This window comes from Ambystoma mexicanum, chromosome 7q (assembly GCF_040938575.1).
Source record: "Ambystoma mexicanum isolate Mex_15411 chromosome 7q, UKY_AmexF1_1, whole genome shotgun sequence".
Taxonomy (NCBI): domain Eukaryota; kingdom Metazoa; phylum Chordata; class Amphibia; order Caudata; family Ambystomatidae; genus Ambystoma; species Ambystoma mexicanum.
Window position 1 is genome coordinate 630,110,026 of NC_090941.1, and position 22,520 is coordinate 630,132,545.

Below are 22,520 nucleotides of genomic sequence, written 5' to 3' on the forward strand. Positions count from 1 at the left end.
CGACAACCGCGGAGGAAGAACAGATGGCCAACTCCAGTCCCCAGAAGAGTCCCTAAAGGTAATGGAGGCGACGGTCAGACCGGCTGGGTTGTAGGGATGATAGCATGCTGCAAGGATCGTGAGGCCTAGGAAGAGGCCAAGAAAGGTCTGGGACCCAACAAGAAGTTGTGAAAGTTACACACACAAACCCGGAGAGGGGGCAGAGTCTGGGACCCTGAAGAAAGAATAGTGAAGATTGGAGGGAATCTCCCTCTGGCTGGTGGCTGAGTAAAGCCACTGACCATCAGTGAAGAAGGGATGAGGGCCCAGGAACAAGAGAACAACATGAGTTGGGACCCGCACCAAGAAAAGAAGATCCCTACAAGTCATCTTCTTTGTGGCAGTACCTGGCAGGAGAGTGAACCAGATCTGCCAAATCAAAGCAGCAGAGAAATACGGTTCTGGGACCCGCATCCACAAGAGAAGAGGAGTACAAATCATCTTCTTCATGGCAATACTTGGCAGGGGAGTGAACCAAGTCTGCTCAAGTCTGGAGATGGAGACGCCTGTGTCTGGGACCCTCAAAGTGAAATGTTACCGCAGATTTCTTCAAATACCCTTTCACCTAATGAGATGTCACTGAATTTATTTCACCGAAAATGATAGGAGAAATAGTATATGGGTAATGCATAATAGGTGGGGTGTGGAGTAAGGGTATACGTTAGGGTAGGGAGGGGTGAGGGGAGACTGCAGGGGGTCTCCCCACGCATTAAAAAAATATATAAAAGTAGAAAAAATAAAAAAGTAGACATTGTTTTTCTGTGAAATGGATTCAGTGAAATCTCCATTAGGTGAAATATTTTCGAAAGAAATTGCATACATCCAAAGTGAAATGCTGAAAGTGTTGAACTGTGGAAGCAAAGTGAAAGAGACCAGAGGAAGGGAGTCATTCCCCCTGGTGATGTTGAATTGTGTAACCAAATGAAAAGATACCAGGAGAAGGGAGCCATTCTCCTGGCAACCAGAGTTGAAAATACTTTCTGAAACTATGTGTTAAAAGATGAGCAGTGTGCCTGACAGGGAGAAGTGCTGGAACTGTGTTGTGGGAAAATGTTGACCCGGGAAGGGAGTAATTCCCCCAAGAAGCCTGGAAGTGACCTTCATCCCCAGTCCAGAAGAAGGGAGTCATTCTTCTGGACCAAGGTGGTCTACTTTATCTCTAGTTTAGTTTCAAGTGGACGGGACAGAAGTAGGGTTTTTGACACAGTATGGTGGACTATTGATTTACACTGACATTTTGACAGAACCCGTAGTGTTTTAGTTGAGGCTGGGAAACCCCTCTTAGAGCTAGGGAAAATTAGGTTTTCTCTTTATTTTCTTGACTAATAAAAGTCTATAGCAATCACCATGCCACCTGTGTGTCAGTCTCCTCCTTCTGCACCCTTACAGAACACTAAAGAAAAGAGTCTAATAAAATGGTCACTCCGGGATGCTGGGAGAGTTCTAATAAAAGACGGGTCGGAATACCTTGAAAGGACTAAGCCGAGGCAGTGCTTTGGTCTGTCAAGCATCTAGGCACTGTGTGCAATACATGGGCAGATGCAATAGCGCTTGTAACTGAATGCAGATGTATTTTCTATTTAGGTATTGCAACAAGTCACTTCAGGAAACCCTATTTTTTTTTCCTCTTATGTAAAGCACATTGTTCCCTCCCAGGTAAGAGCAATGCACATGTTAGACTAAAATGAGCTATACAAAGGGACAGCTATGGATCCATTTACTTAATCATCAAACAATGTTGGTTTATCACTGTGTGAAGTGTTGAAAGCAAAACATTTGATAACTGCAAAGTACAAACAAATCTAATGCTGGAAAGGAAAGAAGAATGAAATACCATCTACCTTCATCATCTTTTTTTGGCAAACAGCTATTAAGCAGTGTAGGTGATCCTATGGAAAGGGCTGATTCTGATTTTAAATGTGTATTATTTTTTGGTCCTCTCTCAATCGAAACGTCATTTATGGAATAAATAAACTTTTTCGGCTGCTTTTTCAAACGAGACAAAATAGCCTTGCCCTTCACTTCGAGTTCTGTGGGTTTTGGCCCATTCAAGTAGTTTTTTCCATCTTTGCATGGCAAACGTGAGTGGTAATCAAACTGGTTAGGTCCTATAGTGGTACAATCATCTGTCAAATTACCATGAAAGTTGCTTCCAGATGCATAACCGACATTTCCTAAAGATTGATTTTGCAAAGAAAAGCAGTAGCTCTCTCCTGATTTAACATTGGAAATGTTTGTCAATGTATTTGGTTTTGAAAACGTTGGACTCTGCGGTACCAAATATAAATCATTTGATAAAGAAGTTTCTTGAATGGATTCTTTAAAAACTGGCAAATGGGTTTGCAATTCAAAATCAGCTGTGTCTTTTTTCCCATTTTGAGATGCATTAAAATTCAACTCCCTTTTTTCTTGAGGTAAGCAAAAGGCTTCATTGGGGACTTCCAAACTACTCTTATTAGAACATGTGTTGGCTTCCCCAACAATCCCTTCTTCGAGGCAGTTCATGCTGAACACATTGAATGATGAACAAGGAACGTATGAGGTCATATTTTCCAACTGAGTCACATTTAAACCTGACAAGTTCAAATGAGACCATTGGGAAGTTAAAGATGATGGGACATTCTCTTGTGTAGGGTCTTCAGGAACAGTTTCAAGGTGCATTCGAATTGTTGACATATTCTTCACAGAAAGATTGTAGCTGGAAGACTCAAAATGGGTCTCAAGGCTTGTCAAGCAAATATCTTTATTAATGTGTCCAGAAAAACGTGCCTTTTGAGATTCGTCCAATTCAGAGCACTCAATCTGTTTTTTTCTTGCACGGTTAATTGTTTTCACTTTTCTCAAACCAACCGGTTTTCTACTGGTAAAAAACACTGAAAGAACATCTCCCATTCCATCCAGAACATTTTCCACAGCCTGACGCACTTCTCCATCTTCCAAAGCATCCGGTACAGTCTGTTTCCATGCCGGATTTTTTAAAACTAATTTTTCTTCACAGCCTTCTACGCCTTCAGATGACTCATCCATGTTCTGCGCCGTATCTATCGAATGTTGAAAGATTTTAGAATATAAATAGATTCATAAAATTATTGTTACTCATCAATTCAAACCCAGGATTGAAATGCATAAACAATTAATCTCTTTTTTCTATTTCCTCTACACAATTCAAGGTCTGCATGAAAGTATAAGTGAATCTTAAATTGAGTTACAGCAGAATTGACTGGGACACTAACCCAGGTATATTCATTCATTACACTTCATGTGGTACATCTGTAAAAACACAAAAAAACAGGAACAATGCAAAACCCATGTAAAGTACAAGTACGGTTTTCGGAAAGGAAAAGTCATGAAGCGCAAAGTGCAGAACACAGACATTTTTAAAAGTGTCTAATGAACAAGTGCATTTTTGATATCTCTGTATTAACAAGGCTTCGGCCTGCAGCTAACAGGATGGAATTTTGCAGCACTGCCCATGTTTGTGCTCAACATTAGGATATATGGATCTCATTACTGACATGGTTTCTGCATGTGCCCCTCAGCATGCAATATCCAAGGTATTAATCTGTCATGAGGGTGGCCTTGAACACCAAATGGGATATCCCAGAACACATTTTTAGAGTCTATCATTGTAGCATTGGTATTTCATGGCTAATCCGCATTATTTTTCCGATATCATTCAAAGTTCAACACCACTGATGGGTCAAACATTCTGGGGAGAAAGCATACGAAAATGTGTATGATTGACTAGTAACATGAAGACGACATCCAACTTTGCCTTATTGTCTGCCTGCTTAATAAAACAAGCAAAGTACACACACAGCGCCTACCGTTCCAGGCTAAATGGATACATTCATCCACCCAATAGTCCACATCCAATGTATCAGTCGATACATAAGACCATTGCTTCATCAACAGTACGTATATGTGCACTTAAAAAAAAGAGGTTTCAAATATTTCACTCTCAAATGTTTGTAACCATCCCATAACAACATGAAGAGGAGCTGTTTTTGTAACAGTCAAATTAAGCTTGAAAAATCATGAGAGCCATAGGGTCCACCCCTCCAACAACAAATGAGGATATACTTAAAACCTTGACAGTGCCATCCAAGGATCCACCTTTTTGCACTTTCTTGACATGGTACCCAATGCATACTGAACACATCCCTATCCCCCTGGGCCGACCGGGCCTATCCCATCCTCCCCTTTACCCTTAAACCTAACCATGGTTGATTTGGGCTGCAAGATATAAACGAGAGATGTGCAACAGGGTCTATTTCACCACATCATAAACGTTGCCGTGTTTGAGGCATCCGGGGCGTTTGTAGGTGGGCCTGGAGCTCTATGATATTAGGATCTGGCTATCCGGTATTGGGGCAACCCCTGCAGGGTTAAGTGTTTTGATGGCTTTCTTGCAAGGTATTTATATGAATGGGTCTAGCAACTCCCAGAGCTTGTCTGTCCGTATTGTGTTAGTTGGATTCTGCCATTTGAATGCGTTTATTTCCAGGGTGCAAATCTTGGCAAGCAAGTCGGTCCATTGGGTTTTGAGCGTGGGTATGCCGTTTTCCATTGTAGGATTAAGAGTTTGCGGGCAGTGAAAAGCATGTTTATTGGCCTGCATACCAACAAATCTGTGTGCCAATCAGTGTGGTTTTCTCAAAACAGCATGGAGTTGGGTGAAAGTTGAAGATCTGCTTCTGGGGAGTATGCAGACACCTGCCTATGGACCATTTGCCAGTATGGCTTCAGTCTCAGGCAGGACCACAGTATATGCCCCATAGTGCCTAGTCCTGTGCATCCCCGCCAACAGATAGGAGAGAGTGTCAGCCCCATTCTATGCATTCTGGCTGGAATGTAATACATTCATTGGAATATCTTGAACTGAATTTATCTATTTTTAATGTTTACTGACGTCACTGGTATGGCTGCAAAATACTCAAATGTCTCCCGTCTCCACCAGGGTAGCGAGATCTGAGGACCAGAACATCGCCAGGGCGGAGTTCCTAAAAACGTTATTCGGGATACTCATAGAATAGAAGGTGCGAAGGCGAGGGTGAGTTTCCTGTTGCTGCTCTAGTTCTAGTTCACAGGGTGCTGGGGAGTTTGTGGGGAAGATTCTCTGGTATATATCGTGATATCACAACACACACTGACCTATATTGGAGCCATTGCCCAGCCTTGAGGTCCAATAATAAATGTCCCTTTTGGAATGATGGCAGTTTAGGGCCTTCACAAAGATTTAGTATCCTGACCTGGGACCACAGTGAGCCTTGTCGGGGGAGGAGTTTATAATTGCATCCGATTGATAGTAGTGTCCCTATACTCATCCATGTGGGTCCTACTCTGGTATCTATTCCCTGCTGTGAGCGTAACTTATGCCAATGCGTTAACGTCGGGCTCAAAATAAGATGCAATCTTATCCGGGGTGGAAGTTGAGCTGGGGGGTTGGTTACAAGGATTTTGACAGGTGTTTGAGGGGCCAGTAAGTCTAACTCTATGCCCCTCCAGCTGGTGATATCTCCCATATTCATCCACCGTTTTACCCAGCCGATTTGTGCGGCCTGATAATGGCTCTGCCACGATGGGAGGGAGAGGCCCCAAGATTTAGCGGCGTTAAGGATGGGTGATCGTAATTGCGCTCTCTTGCCTCGCCACACGTATCTGGAGATGGCAGTTTCCAATTCTTCATGCATCTTAGAGTCGGGGCTACACCGTATCATCATAGCCAGGTAGATACGTTTGGGCATAGAGTCCATTTTTACAGTGTTTATTCTGCCCGTTAGAGATCGGGGTAGATTCTCCATTTTAACAGATCAGCAGGTTTCCAATATGTGCACTGACTTTTGCCCCAAGGTATGTGATATGGTGTAGTTGTAGCTGAAAGGGGGCCACCCCCGACCCCCGGGTCCCAAGGAATGTCCTGTTTTAGTGGGAGTATTTCAGACTTAGTCCAGTTCACTTGGTACCCTGTCATCGGACCACATTCCTGTAGGAGATAGTGGACCCGTGAGAGAGACGAGGAGGTCCTACCAATATAGAGCAAGAGATCATCAGCGTAGAGGGAGACTCTATGTTCCTCCTTCACGTGCTGAAGACCTTCCCACTGCGGGTCAGTATGCAATTGTACTGCCACCGGTTATATTGATAGGGCGTTGAGTAAGGGTGACAACAGGCAGCCCTGGCATGTGCCCGTATGAAGGCCAAATGTTACTGATGCTATGCCATTAGTGGTCATGTAGCTGTTGGCTCTGTATATAGTAGGCAAATCAAATCTATAAGAGCAGGAGGGAGGCCATACTCAGCGAGTGCCAGAAACAGGAGTCCCATTGGACCTTGTCGAAAGCCTTCTCGGCGTCGACTGCAAGGAATGCGTCCCCCTGTTCCGAAATCGCTGGCGGTGATATGTAGCAGTCTGCGCACATTATCCACCGAATGCCTCTTACAGATGAAGCCAGTTTGATCTTTGTGGACGAGGTGTCGCAGGACTATTTTCTGCGCTAGACTTTTTGCTTGAATTTTTGCGTCCGAATTTATGAATGATCTAGGTCGATACGAGCTGCACTCATCGGGGTGGTCTCCCCTTCTTGTGAAATACCACTGTTTGCGACCAGCATTGATTGTGGCAGTCGACCTCTACGTGTTGCTTAAGCGAAGACTTCTCCTAGTTTGGGTGCAATATCATCAGCCATGCTTCAGTAGAAATCTATTGGGATTCCATCAGGTGCAGAAGCATTGCCTTGTGATAGGGCATGAATGATGCAGTCTATGTCTGCCAATGAGATGGGGGTGGCTATCAATTTGCATAATACTCTGCAAACTGGGCATTGATGTCTCTATCCCCAACTAAGGATCCACCCCTGTCCCGAATTGTGGTGATCATCTGGGCTGCTTGCCGTTGTTTCAGGGTGAATGCCATCCAGTGCAGTGGTCTGTCATTTTCAAGGTAGTATTTTTGGGACCAGCCTGAATATGATTTTTGAACTCTGGTGGTTGTTATATCTTTAATTTCTGACCAAATTGAGTGTGTATGTGTAAGCGTCTGTTGGTCAGGTGTTTGTGCAGTTTCTCACGAGCAGTTAGGTCAGTAAGGAGCTGTGTTTCTTTATCTTTCCATTGTTTGAGTTTGTATGCCCATCTGGATATGCATTGGCCCCTCAAGAAGGCCTTGAATGCATCCCAGCACGCGCATGTATCATATCAGGAATTTACGTTTGAGATCCAAAACCCCGCCATGTCTGCTTTGATGTGCTCTGTAAAGTCTGGGTATGTTAATGCCCTCATGTTAAGACGCAAAAGCGGCGCCTTCCGGGGAATATCTCGGAGAGCCACCCGGAGCCGCACAGAGTGATAGGTAGTATTGAGCAGTCGTCCATCATATGTAGAGCATTGGCTGGGACCAGCCAGTAGTCAATTCTGGGGTAACTGTGGTGACTATGGGAGTAAAACGAATAGTCCCTGCGGACCCCATGCATGTCTCTCCAGGCATCCCCCAAGCATAGGGTGGTTTGTTTTTTCCATTTCACCGGGCCCTCGGTGTGCGTGCTGTGGCGATCCAATGCGGGATCAATCACAACATTGAGGTCCCGCCCACAAATGTTAGTCTTCCAATGTAGGGTGCATAAGCAGTGATGGTATGATTGAAGAAAGCTGGGGTGGGGTTGTGGGGGTGCATATATTGAGGCTTGTGACAGAGTGGTGGTGCAATTGCCATGTCATGATGACGGATCTGCTCTCTTTATCGGAGCTGGTGCTCTGTAGCACAAATGGGATTCATCAGTGCAGTATGGAGCCCGCTCGTTTATCATGGTATGGCGCATGAGCTGCTGCGCCGACCCACCCTCGTTCTAATTTTTTCGATTCTACCTCATTCAAGTGGGTTTCTTGGAGAAACACTACATCTCCTTGAAGATCTCTCCTATGATTCAACACCTGCCTTCTTTTGATGGGATGCCCCATACCCTGCACATTAAGGGTTATCAGTGTGATTGTAGCAATCTACGTATAAGGGGGTGGGGGTGATTAGCCCCCCCGATGTCGGGGATTTAGCTGTGTTGCCTTCCTCCGCCTTAAAATGCGCTTATGAAGCACATTTCCTTTATTCGGTCTCCATTTCCCCCAACCCAGACCCAAAACCATAACTAAATCAACAACCGTAACAGTCGGGAAGAACATTCCCCCTATAACATTGAGAGAAACCAATCTCTCCCAATACAAGGCAATATAGCCCATCCATGGATCTGCTGGGTACAGGTCCATTCATCCGCACCAATTGCCATGTATTCCGCCAGTTAGGGACCGGTGCCTGATGGATTCTCTCGATGGTGTAGTCGCGGGGGTTATCTATGTGGAGCACATCCTGCAGGAGGTTATACATAAATGTTTCGAGGTCCATGCCCTGATGGATCCTCTCGATGGTGTAGTTGCGTGGGTTATCTATGTGGAGAACATCCTGCAGGAGGTTATACATAAATGTTTCAAGGTCCGGGCCCTCTGCGTTCTCCGGGAGGCCGACCATCCTGGGGTTGTTACATCTAGACCAGTTTTCCTGGTCTTCCAATTTGGCTCCGAGACGCTGTACCTCCCGAATGAGGTGCTCTGTAGCAGTGTTAGTGGTAATGTCGAAAGCAAGGAGGGCCTTTGTGGCAACAGGAGCCTGAAGCTACATACATACCTAAATATTAATGTCTCCCTTAGCGAGTCCGTGACAGGAAGTATCCACTCAGGTCTCACAGCAATACCCCAGGCCGCATCCGACCCAGTATCCTGGTGCCAAGGACCGGCTACTGGACCTATGTTCGACATACGGATCTTATTGTTCAGCTGTGGGTAGGAAGTTCATTTTGATGGCCCGTCCGCATGTGATCTGGGCTCGTGAGGCCCCTCCCAGGTCTTAGTAATCTGCCTTTGTTCCAGGGATAACGCTGATCAGATGATGTCGCAGGCGAAAGCGTTTGTGGTCCCTGGGCAGCGTTGTGTGGGAAGTCTGTTGTGGTTATATTTTCCTGTTGCAAAAATCGCCATGCATCTTTGGAATCTTCAAACGAGTGCCATTTGCGATCGACCTGTATGCACCACACTCCCGGAAATTTAAGGTAGTGCCTGTAGTCTTGCCCTTTGAACCAATCGAAAAGAGGGTTAATACCTTTCCGGCGTCAGGAGACCTCTGCTGAGTAGTCATTAAACAGCCATACTGGAATTTCCCCAATTTTCACCTGCCCGACAGCCTTCAGAATAGCCATCTTATGATGAAAATTCAGAAGTCGGCGTGTAATCACCCTTGGGCATTCTCCCGTCGCCAGTTTAGGGACCGGTGCCTGATGGATCCTCTCGATGGTGTAGTCGTGGTGGTTATATATAAATGTTTCAAGGTCTGGGCCCTCTGCGTTCTCCGGGAGGCCGAGCATCCTGGGGATGTTACAGCTGGAACTGTTTTCCTGGTCTTCCAATTTGGCTCCGAGACGCTGTACCTCCAGCATGACCCCATCGAGTTCAGTCATCGTAGTCTCACGTTTGTCCTAAAGTGAGCTGGTGCACTGCTCATTGACGGTCGTCCTTTCAGCCTTGTCATTCAATCCAGTTTGGACGTCTTGCAGGTCGCCTTTCTTGTCCTGGACCATGGTGTTGCATTATCCCTCGTGGAGCAACGCGGAGTGGGGTCGATTTTGTCGAGGTCTTTGTTGGTTTAGTGGACTTATCCGAATTTACATATGGCACAGCACTCTAGTTGCCCACTCCGTCAGTCCTATTAGTGGGCTGTGTGTATGTCCCGTGTCTGCTGGGCTCAAGAACATAAAGACATAGGGTATGCCGTGAGTAAAGCCGGTGTTAGTTGGGCCACGGATATGTAGGCCGGTCTGGACTTGGGGTCCTATAGGACCCGGCTATCTGGCGATGATGTCATTAGTGATGGTACTGTTTGAGCACTTCGTGGTGCGACCGGGGTGACCATCTCTACCGATCAGCCGCAGCCTGGCGGCCCAGGAATGGCATAGGGTTCACTGACCCAGTTCAAGTTGCCTGCTCCTAAAGGCGTGGTGTGGTGTAGGGCGGGTGTGTAGCTCTCACGCTGAAAGACTGTGCGCTCTCTGGGGTCCCGCCGGCACCATTGGGACGAAGAGGCCTGCCCCGCTGGGGTGAAGTATTGTAACGCTCACCTGGCTCCCACGGAGGCGCTGGTCCGGTCTGGGTTACTGTGGCCTCTTCAAGCGTGATGCGCAGAATTCGGACCACCGATTGAACAGGACCCCCAAATCTTGCTTGTCTGGCCCGTAGGAATATCCTTCTGCAGATGAGAAAGGGGATTAACTGTCTGCTGAGTAGTGTGCATGCTCTCCCCTTTCCCCCTTCGTTCTCCTCCGACTTCCTCCAAAACCCCCCGGTTTAAGCTCACCTTATGGTTTGGAAGGATGAACTCTCCATCCTGCTTCTGGTGCAGGGGCGCGTGTTCGTCCAGTTACTTCACTGGTTTTCAGAATGGCGCTGGCAAATCCACTTGACTTTTCTGAGCGATACACCGTAAGTATGAAGATGCTAAAGTTCAAGTGTGAGCCTCCTTTTATGTTGTTTCTCCTAACCTGTGATCTGTCCTTTATTTCAGGTGCAGAACCAAGGCGATGCATTGAGGGGTTAAATTGCCGGTGGTAAAATCAGGTGAGTTAGTGATGAGGGCGACCCCTCTAAATGTCTTTATAATTCCCCAGTAATGTCTTTTGTCCTTTCCCCATAGGGGCCGGGGTGCGGTACCTGCCAAAGATGCGGTGCCGACCCGAGATGTGGAATGGTTCACCAAGAAAAGCCGGTAAGTAATATGGCTGAAAATTCGGCCTCCCTCTTGTGTTCCCTTGCTCACCTTTTGTCTCTTCTTCTCTCCCCTAGGTGCAGAAATGTGGCGACAGGTGCTGAGAGCCACGATGGAGCCGGGCGGCGTCTCGGGAACAGGTGAGTGAAGCGCGGCGCTGCAGCGAGCAACGCAGTGCTTTTAAATGGAAGTCCTCCTTCAGGAATGCTGGCGTGAAGATTCCGGATGCAGGTAAGAAGGTTGAATAAGTTCTTGGTTTTCACCTTTCTCTTCTCTTATTACATTACAGGTGTTCCAGGTTCGAGGCGGGCGTGGCTGGAGTCCAGGTGCAGGAGCTGACACGGTGAGCGTTCAGCTGCTGGGATGCAGAACAACGCGAAGCACGTGTGGCTGTCCGGGCGTGGCTTAAATAGCCTTGGAAGAAGTTCCAGGTGAGTATTCTTCCACAGCCCCACCCAAGTAACAAAATAGTTCCCTCAGAAAAATAGTCCCTCCTAAGCCTCATTTGGCTTGGTTCTTCATGCAGCATGGTCTGCATCAGGTGAGTGTGCAGCATGGTCTGCTTCAGGTAAGTGCACCAAACACTTCCCCTTATGAGCCTGGCGCCTGTGGCGCCAGGACTGATGTCCAACATGAGCCTGGCGCCAACGGCGCCAGGACAGAGTCCAAAAAGCCCCTATAAAGGGCCGCTCGGCTTTTACCCGGGGGCGTGATGCCTGCTCCCGGGGGTGCTGGGCCTGGCCTGGTACTCCGGGGGTAGGCATCATGACAAGTATATAGACCTGGGCTGGGTTTGTTTATGCCCAACTTTGTCCTTCGGCACGCGGTGGCCACACCGTCCGCTGCTGATCCTCGCCCCGGGGCCAGTCTGGTGATGCTCCTGTGTGGGGGCGCAAGGGGGAATTCCGCCCCTGCCCAGCTTTTATAGCGGAAGTGGGACTGTTTGGTGAGGGCACCTGGGGGGGCAGCCCACTCCCAGTGGCTGTCCCCGGGCTCCAGGTGGGTGCATCCGCTGCTATCCCTCAATGCGAAGGCAGGGCTGATCTCAACTGGGGCCGCGGAGTGAGTGTCTGTGGGGCTCCTCTGACCATGCGGGTGGGGGGATCCGGTCAGCGGTACCGCAGCTTGTTCAGTGTCAGGGTGTGCGTATGCAGGCGGGATATGGCGTCGGATGAAGCTCACCGAAGTTGTTCCTCAATACGGTGGCAGGGCTGATCTCACTGGTGACAGTGGAGTAGCTGTCTCGTCTTACCTGCGTGTAGGCGGGTGCCTCTGACCATGCGGATGGGGGAATCCAAGCAGAGGGACCGGACTGGCGGTCACTGACAGTGAACGTTAGCAGGCGGGAAACGCATCGGGCGAAGCTTGATTGCGTGCAGTTCTCCTCAGGAGGCCCATATTTTCCAGGCACTCACGTAGTGCACACCAGGTGTCCAATGTGGCCGAAGCTGCTAGTGTGTCATTTTCAAGTGCAGTCCGGGACTCACAGCAGGATAAAGTTGCTGACTCATGGCCAGCTCCATCAGAGCCTCAGCAATCCGTGGCCATCTTTACTCGGGCTCTCAAGCACCCCCCTTCTGGAGCTGGGTTTTGTGATGAATCCTGCAGAGTCCTCACAGAATCCTAAAGGCAGCCGCTATCTGATCCCTGGGGGGTGGTATTAGCCGGGGGGATCACCTGGGAGGAGAAGGCCACCAAGGGAATATGGTGACTCCTTTCTAATAACACCCAAAGTATTATCAGTAAAAATCCTTATGTCAGTAGGAGAATAGAACCGGTAAATATCAGACCATCAATACCATTTCTTCCGATATATGTAAATGCCCCTTTTATTTGAACCATGAAATCAAGAATCAACCATTAATTCCTTTAAAGCCCTTTTCTAGAGGCACATTCTATAAACAGAATGAGTTACATACAGTTAAAATAGAAACGTTGATAGAAAGGGGGATAAAAACATTGAGTCCCACAATGCCACAGGTACTGGGATAAAAAGAGGGACTCAAAGGCACAGAACTGCACTATGCAGGCTAGTGTTTCTAATAACCCACACTTGAACAGGAATTCTGATCATTTAAATCCCCTTCAGGTGCAGACCAGGAGAAACAGTAGGAGAAGTTGTCAGAGGCTGTGTATGCGCCAGGGAAAGAGACGCCGGGACCACCGCCGCGTTTGTAGCAGATTATGGTGCCGAGAGACTTGTAGGACTGAGAAGCCTGAATTGCAGAGGTTGCGCATGCGGGAAGCAGTGCTGTGACAGGAGAGAAGCTCGCCACCGCCTGTGCCCTGCTCCGGTGGCTGGCAAGCACCGGGGAACACGCGGAGCAACGCAGGCTCCTGTTGTGAAAGGAGCGGGTCACAGTACTTTAACCGGAGCCATCAGAAGCTCCAAACGCGACGACCAAAGAAGAAGACACAGCAGCAGTGAGTTAAGTGGGCGCACAGGGAGAAACCGGTGAGTTGGCCTTTGATAGGTGACCCCGGAGCGCACCGTAGTAAACTCCCTTCTAACTTATAATCATTTTGAATACCGAACTAATGAAAGAAAGTCTTTTTGGCACAATACTCATATTGAGAGGAATGAGAGAAGAAGGTTTGTAACTATTACTGCCCAAGTAAAGAGGAGGCAATATTTAAGAAAGACTGTAACCAGCATTATCCAAGTAAAGAGGGGGTACTATTGAACAAAAACTGTTATCATCTTGGCTAAGGTGAAGAGATGGCAATATTGTGTTTTAATCAAAACTTGGCTATTGAAAGGAACTTTATGTGTTGCCCTTGAAGCCGAACTGGAATATTGAAAAGAACTTTGGTTCACTGGCTACCCATCAAAGAGTGGATCATCTTTAAAACTCTCGCCCTTACGCACAAATGCGTCCATAACACGGCTCCCCTTTACCCGTCTCAAAGAATAGCCAAACCTATCTCAGCCAGACCCACGACAACGGCCTACACCAACCGAATCTCCACTCCTAAGACACGGAGGATTCGCACAGGAGGTGCCAGTTTCCCTGTCATGGCCGCAACCCATTGGAACACGCTACCACCTCATATTAGAAGTATTGAGTCGCATATAGCCTTCCGGAAAGCGATTAAAACCATGTTGTTTGTATAAAACGATTAACCGAGCCCATTGTGTCCCATTCGCTTCAACCTAGCATGCATGTTTCTGCCCATTATATGATGTAATCTTCTCTGTTACCGTATGATATACCTAACTGGTAACCACCTATGTATGTAATCTTCTTAATACACACTGTTCATGCAACATGCTCACTATAACCAAGAACAAAGTAAATCTTCCTGTAACTACGACACTCTCTTGCAACAGCGCATCGATGCCCATGGGCTGCTAGTGCACTTTGCAAATCTAAAAAATAAAAAAAAATAAAAACTTTACTAATTAGAAAATACTGCTTTAAACCTGGGGAAGGAGATCCACCCTGGTTACAAGGATACTTGGTTATGAAAAAAATGTTTGGATATAACTTATTTTCTTGAATTTTAATAGCCATCTGCATACCTATATGATTTTGTTGAATGCATATGTGTGAGAAACATACACCTTTCGATGTTAGTGTGTTTTTCTTTGGTCTTAGTTTTATATGCAGGGAAATCCATGCTAGGTTAGGGAAAGTGAGGTGTTTGTCACACCCTTACAAGTTAATAAAATGGCTAATTGTGAAAAACATTCATCAAATCGTCCACTTCGCATTTCTGACCCCTCACAGTTTCCAATCATTTACACAGACCGGGAAAATGACAGAGCATGGGCTGGCCCAAGTATTAGTAAATGTGGCTACTTTTAAGGTGCTAAACCTAAATTCGATATACAGAGAGCATGCAGAAATTAACATCAAGATATTAACTCGAATCCGGGTTCTTGTTTACTAAGTAGGTACTGAGGTCCCAGGCTCGTATTACGACATGCATTCACAAAGCCTAATATGGATTATGCAAATGCGCCCCACTTTAACTCTGGCTTTGCTCTCATTGTCAATAAGGTTGTTTTTTCCCATAGAGATGCCAGATCCAATAATGTCGGCCATCTCTTGACATGAGCAAACCAAGGCAACGATGATAAGGAAGGGGTGGGCACCACTGCACTCAGTGAATCTTGTGTCAGTGCTTATGACGTTCTAGTGTCCTCCAGTGAAAACCAACTAACACTTTGATGGAACAAAAACTAGAGAAATTGTTCCGGTGTATCTACACCGGATCTCGTGACGCTGTCTATGTAATAGAAAACTAGTATTGGTTGTGTGTCAATTGCATCTATTCCATACACATAGAAACAAATATTTGATGCATTAAATATTCTCTATTCATCCTCTTCTGTGACAGAGAAGTGGCTGCTGCCAATGCATTTTGGACCCATGTGGTCCATCATCAGGGCAATGTTCTTTAATGATATATATAATGAATATAAGTGACAGTGGATCAAACTTTAGCGGTTACGTTAGAGTTGCAGTACTTTATTGATGTTGAAGAGAACGTGAAAATCAGCCACCTGCCTCTTCTCAACCTCTACGACAAAAGGCATTTCTGTCTGTGCCTGTGGAAAATTACAGGTGAAACAGGAGTATGGCTATGCTATTACCTGGTAGTAGGTGTTGTGGTAATAGGTGTTGTGTCAGCCGAACTCAGATACAAAATAGAGTGCCTACCTGTGCACTTGGGGGTGTAGACCCTCAAGTGAAATGATGTGCCTTTCTCCTTTTGAAAACCCAGTTCAAAAATCATCCTAAAAATCGGCATAGAAAAAATAGAAGAAAAAGTTTAAAAATAATAATTAATACATCTTCTAATGTTTGAGTGGTAGACCGCTCTGTGTATACTAGCCGATACCATTTAAAAATCTATGGATTTCCATACAAATCTGGCTGTAAATGGCATACCTTGTTGAGTCTGGAGAGCACAAATGTAGTGCTATTTTCAATGAAGTGCCCGTGGGACACTAGAGTGAACGAAGGAGTAGAAAAAGAAAAATTAAACTGGTGAGTGGATCCGCACCAGTATAATGCATACTCATTGTTGAGAATACCTTTCAGGGAAGGGGAAGGGATGAGCCTACGGCTCTGCTTACCTGTGAGATCTGGTCAGCTTTCACGGTCATGTGCAGCAGTTAGAGTTAAGGTTGTGTCGTGTTGTATGCTGACCAATGTTTAGGGTTTTGCAGGTGTGCGCATTATGCGTCACACGTGCGTTACGTATAGGTGTGCTCTCTCACGTTGTGTGATGCCAATGTTCTGGCATTTATCAGTGAAGTGCGCATGGCACAGTCTGGTGCTCTTTGCCGTGTGGAGTAGTATACTTGTGCGTGTAAGCGGACAACTTTTAAAGTTCGAGTCAACATGAAAATAAGACATGAGAAATAAAATCTCAAAAAGTAGCTGGTTGTAAAGTAAAATGCAAGGTTTTATTTTTATTTTATTGGGCATTTGTAAGGCGCTTATAAACCAAGAAATTGGGTTTCAATCAATCAATTAACCAGATCTTCAATGACTTTGTTAATGTAGATGTTAAACAAAAGGGGGCGAGGACGCACCCCTGGCGTATCTACCTTTTTACACCAAATGGCTCTGAGGCTGCGCCTGCGAGTCCCTAGCGCATGACCGCCTGATTTTCTGAGTATAATAGCTAGATCAACAGCAAAAGGTGTGGAGGAGCTTTTCGGGGTAAGCCAAAACTTGCCAAAGAAAGCAAAGTGTCAACCCATCAAACAGCGTACTCAGGTCTACAAAAACTGCACAGGTCCTTAATTTGCATATCAAGGTATACTTTTGAACGATCAGGTGTAATCGAAAACTCTGGTCAAGGGTGCATATGCCCTCTTGAAAGCTTGCTTGGAAGTGGTTTAAAATCATGTTGGTATCCACCCAAACCTGTAGGTGCCTTCAGATAATTTTAGAACATATTTGTACTGATGAATCCAGTAGTGAAATCGGGAGATAGTTGCTAGGACATTTCTTCCCTCCTTTTTTTATGAATCAGCAAAATTTCAGCACTTTGCCAAGACCTAGGATCTATGCTCAGCTCCTCTACCGAACTAAAGAGTCGTCAGAGTACTGGGACCCAGATTAAGAGATCACTTTTACATTGACCAAAGGGGATTTTAACCTGCCCAAGGGCCTTTCCTTATGGCAGCCTCTATTTCCTGTAAAGTAAACTTAAGAGGGAACCCTCCAATAAGCGGCTCAAGCGTGTCCATAGTTGTTGCAGTGGATTCATCCTTGTTACTTATAAAAGGTTCTCCATGTAGTCCTTCAAAGTGCACAAGCCAAGTATCTGGTGGGTACTACTCTGCACAGAGGCGTCACCACCAAGTTCTTTATCAGTCACCAACTTCCAGAATTTTTTCACCCATCTTAACTGCTCTGCTCTTAACTGCATTGAACAAAAGTTCTCACTGCGCACTTTCAAATTCCCTTTTTCTTTTTGACAATGGTTTTATGGTTACTCCTGAGGGAGCGAAGATGTTCTCCGTTAACTGGTGAATTATCTTTAAAGTAAGTCACAAGGTTCTTTTTAGATAGCCTATACTCTTCATCATACCACACCGCTCTTTTCAACATATGCTTCTTTACCATAGGTTTTGGATATGTAAGTAGGGAGCGGCATATATAGATTCTCTATTTGTCAAGACCACTTGGTAGATGTCTGGTATACCATCAAAATCCTGGCGTTTGGGCCACTTTATGGAGTGGCGTGCATGATCTCCCCCCGCCCCACTTGAATAGCCCAAACTCTGCTGCGCTCATCCAACCCTATTGCACACACCCCTAAAATAGATAAAGACAAACTAAAAGGATTGAGGTCGCTTTTGTGACGGTCCAAGATTTTAAAACATCTGAACAGATTCCAGTCACAGGCTGAGATTAAGATGTATTCAATCTTTGAAGAGCAGTTTGAACCAAAATATGTAGTTTTTTGCTGTCCAGTCCTAGATTAAGCGGCTGTTGCATGCACGTAAATCTAACCCATAAAGAATGTACACAACAGCTATGGCCTGGCCATGCATTCTGGTCTGATAATTTGACATCAGAGCCGGAATATCATAAACTATGCCCTGTCCCTGCCAGATCTCATCTAGAACCCTGAAGGGCTTGTACTGGAGATTGAATTCACCAGCGACAAGGTTGCAAGTTATATATGAGACATTGTGGTCTCTTCTATTGATAATTTCTTACAATTCAAGAGTACCAGGTGGATGAATCTTGTTTGGCCTATTATGTATCATGAACAAAGATTTCCTTTGGCCTCTAGGAGGTGTTATTAAGTGTTGGAGGTCTAGGGACCTTGAGCCACAGACTTCAATTGTCAGTTCAGATTGACATCAACCCAGATTAGTAGGCCTCCACTAGGTCTGCCTCTAGGGCCTTTCTGGGCATTATACAAAAAGAAGGATATTCCTGTAGCTCGATGCACTCAAGAGCCAGGGTCTCCTGCAAGCAAATAATCCCGAAACCCCTTATAAAACTGCACAAATTGGTGTCATCTAGGTTCTTTCATACTTTGGCTATGTGCCATGAAACTAACTTAACGACGGGGTCCGTCTCCCAAGGTAGTACTTTGCCCTTCCTCAAGTCAATGCACCCCTTGCAGACCCTCTCCTGCAAAAACATTAGACCCCACTAAGACCCCCACAGCCTCGGGATCCAGATCCCACTGGGACGCTCACCTTCCTCTGTGGTACTTGGCCCCCACAGTGTCTGGGCCAAGATTTCTCAAAAGGTTAGTGCGTGGGGGAAAGCAGTCTTTTAATAACATTTTGGATGTGGTAGGAGGGTAAGTTCTGAAATAAATGGCTAGGAGTCCATCTGCCAAGCAACTGCTCTTAAAAAAACACTTGTATTAAGTCATAGACATCGTTAAGATTCTGTCAATGCACACACCAGGTGAGATCTTCACGAATGATCGAAGTGCACCCTTTGACTGTACAAATCCAATGGACTCACTTGTATACCAGTGATTCCTGGTTCTCATATGATTCACAGGGAAGCCTGGGTATATTACACATGACGATGAAATCAGATCCCCCACGTCGTGTTTCCCTGTGCCAAAATGCAGTCCGTCTCCAACTACATCACCCAGAAATCATGAGCAGAGTGATGTCGCAGAGGAGCATCTGTTAATAGCTTCTACAATTGGCACAAAGCAAGCAGTTGGTAGATCCTTGGTGACATCAAAAAAAGCTGGGTGTTGGGTCATACATGTGGGTTTTATATTATCCTCACATATGCCAGTGGTCCCCGGATGCTAATGGACACTGGGGATTTTGGGAGTTGATTGTATCCATGCCAATATTGCCGGATAAATGGGATGAATTTGAGCCCAACATGCCAGATAGTGTATACACTTTCATGGTACCACTACACAACATGGAAGACAATTACTGCAAGGTAGAAAACCTTGAAGGTAAAACAACGATTATAAATGAAAAATATAGATGGAGGGTTGGGGTATTCATTAAAGTGGGGGTTTGTGGGTAGGGGCTAAGGAGTAGAGTGGGCTCCCCCGCATTTAAATTAGAAAATAAATATTGTTTTACAATCAAAGTTTTTGACCTCTCAGTAAAAACTTCGGGGTTTTATCATAGATCCACTTTTACAGCCAGGGAACCCCCAACATCTTTTAAACTGTTTATTTCCAATAGGATGTTTAGGACTTCCCCTCTCTTCGTTGCCCCCAATGCAACCATTATCAGGCACTTTAATAAGACGCGAGTTATGGGATTCTAACGCAGCAGTTGCTAGTGATTTTTCCCTAGTGCTATACGTGGCAAAGCCGCTAGGTCCAAAACACTTTGAAACCCCTTTATTAACCTCTGATATTAATCTCCTCCAAGATTGGAAATCTGTTGGAGGGTGTGATACTTGAGGAAATTAAAAAACATAGAGGATCTTCCTTTCCTCTGATAAGCTCCCAGCACTATCATTATCCTCACAGCAAGCTGTATAAGGAAAACTAGAAGTGTTATCTGTACCAAGAGGACCTACTGTGAAAGGGATTGCCTCATTGCCATCTCCAAACCTATGGGCTTCATGGAGTTTGATGATGCTAGTTGATGAGGGTTGGTTTAAACCTGGCTTGATTGCTAGCATATTGTAGTTTTTCCCTTCTTCCTAACAAGGGTTTTTACAGATCTCAAAACCTGCCAGTGGTTCTTGGCTTGCAACTGCTTTAGGGTGATATGTTTGACTCTGGGTAGTATTGGCTCCAAGAGTTTTGTCCTCATCATTGATAGCACAGTTAGATTTAGTAGCCTTCTTATGGACCCCCCTTGTTCCTCCCCAACCATAAATATGATAGAGGAGGTATTTCATCTCTGTAATCAAAACAATGACTTTCCATAAGGGCTCAAATATTTTATAGTTGTCACGCGCCTCCCTTCCTGGCGCTTGTGGAATCCTCTACCTTATCAACGCCATTGAAAGAGTACATCACGCTCTGCTCTACGTCTCTTCAGCGGTCTAGTTTCCCTCCTGTCATGGCTGCCTCCCGATCTTACTTAGCAGTTCCACTTCTGTGCCTTCATCGCGTTGCAACCCTGCCTGCTCTCTAGCTACTTTGGGCCAGACGCTAGTGCTTTTCCTTTTACTTGCAGTATTTTGCTCTCCCTGGCTTCTGCCTTCTTTTCGTTTGTGCTCTGTTTAGTTCCTGGCGTCTCACGCCGTTTCCTCCCTAGTCTCTCCGGGTCCCGCTCCCGTCCTGTTATTTTCACCCCTGTTGGCAGCATCTGCGCTCTGCCTCCTATCCGGTGCTCCCCGTTCCTCTCCGCTTATTCTATTTATTCCTACAGATATCCTTGCTCAGGTTTTTCCTGAGCCACTCTTGTCTTTCTCTATTTGTTGTGTTTTGCCTTTTTCCCTCACGCCTTTACTGGTGCGGGTCTCTTCCCATAGCTTCCTCCACCTTGGCAGCAGCTTTACCGCTCCTCTTCACACTTCTGTTACTGTGTTTGTTTATCCACTGAAGGGTTTTGGACTTATCTGTCACTCCAGTCCTTTAATCCTACTTGCCTACGGAGGTATTTTTCCGGACACAAGCTCCCCTCTTCATTCTTCTCGGATGACCTTGAATGTTAGTAAACTTAAGGGACATGAATGGAGGGGTTCAAACGGTGCACACATACGAAATTTTAACACCAGATTAGGTCCCAAACGGGAACCTGAAAGGGAGATGGAGGGAACACATTAGTGAGTCCCTTCAAAAATGGTATCACCAAAGGTATCTTAAAGTATGAAGTTTCCTCAGACGGGCACTTGAAGATGGAAAGCACTGCCAAATAACCTTTAATGGTCCCAACCTTGAGCCCCAGATTGGCCAAGTACAACAGAAAGGATAACACCTGCAGTGTTTTGCAAAGCAAAGGGTCCACATTCTTGTCCCTGCAACAGCAGCAGAATTTGTTCCAACGGGAGCGGTACAAAGACTTTGTTCCTGGCCTTCTGGCCGAAAGCAAAATCGCCATTTGCCATCCAGGAGGTCCCCATCCTTGTACCTCAGCATCTCAGAAACCATGCTTGAAGGCTGAGTGTCTTGACCTCTGGATGGAGAACCCAACCCTCCTCTCGCCAGAGAAGGTCCTCTCTTTGTGGAAGAAGGTCCTCTCTTTGTGGAAGACGTATTGGAGGGCAGAAGGACATGTCCAGAAGGTCAGGGTACCACATGCTCCTGGCCCATTCGGGAGCAATTAAGATCATGGATTTCCGAAATTTCTCAACCTCCTGATCACGTGAAGAATGACGGGGACTGGAGTAAACGCGTACAGGAGTGGAAACTCCCAGTCCACTACGAATGCGTCCCCAGAGCTCCTCTTGGAGGAAATTCCCTGGAGCAAAACAGTTTGCACTTCCGGTTGACAGTGGTCGCGAACAGATCTACTTGAGGGGTTCCCCAAAAGGGTGAATATCTCGAAGGACTTTCTGAGCTCGTTTCCACCCGTGGTAGACTGAGACAGTGCTCTGCCTGCTCATAGCGCCCGCTGCTATGTCCATTACTCCAGCTAGTTGAACTGCTGATAGAAAGATTCCTCCTTGAATTGCATAGAACCAGAGCTGCATTGCCTCTCTGCAGTGGTAGTGACCCTACACCTCCTCTCTTGTTGAGGTAGTACATGGCCACTGTGTTGTCTGCCATTGTCAGGACATTCCTTCCCGAGCAGAAAAGCCTTCAGCGCAAGCCTGATTGCCCTCAGCGCCAAACGATTGATGTGTAGTTTGGACTCTGATGGAGACAAACGACCGCTGATTGTCATATCGTTGGCGTGGGCTCCCTACCCCGTGAGTGAGGCGTCTGTCACTACTTTTATCTCCGGCCACGGATGCCAAAAAGGTTCTCCCTTCAGAATATTGTCCTTGCAGGCCCACCACAGAAGATCCTGTGCGACCCTGCTTGGAACCTGAAGTAGGTCTGACATGTTGCCCAAGAACTGAGACCATTGTGTCCTGAGAGCCCATTAAAGGGATCTCCTTGTCAGGTGAGCCTCTGGCACCAGAAAAATGCAGGATGCCATGAGGCTGAGCAACCTCAAAAAGTCGAAGGCCGGGAGACGCTGGGCACTCTGAAAGGAACAAGTTACTTACCTGTAACTGTTGTTCTCCAGCATGGGTCTGGCATGGATTCACATGCTCATGAATTCCCCGTCGTCAGGCTGGGAATCCTCGGTAAAGAAAAATCA

At 46.2% G+C, this 22,520-nt stretch overlaps 1 protein-coding gene across 3 annotated transcripts in view; it reads right to left on the minus strand.

Moving 5' to 3' along the window:
• BRCA2 (BRCA2 DNA repair associated) overlaps positions 1–22,520 on the minus strand; it is a 2,020,919-nt gene that overhangs the window by 1,389,510 nt on the left and 608,889 nt on the right. For 2 of the 3 annotated variants that reach the window (XM_069639261.1, XM_069639262.1), the window contains exon 11: positions 1,881–3,080. The exons of the other annotated variant lie outside the window; for it this stretch is intronic. In XM_069639261.1, coding sequence (XP_069495362.1) covers positions 1,881–3,080 — 1,200 coding nt within the window. The remainder of the gene's footprint in view (positions 1–1,880; positions 3,081–22,520) is intronic. 3 annotated transcript variants of the gene reach the window in all.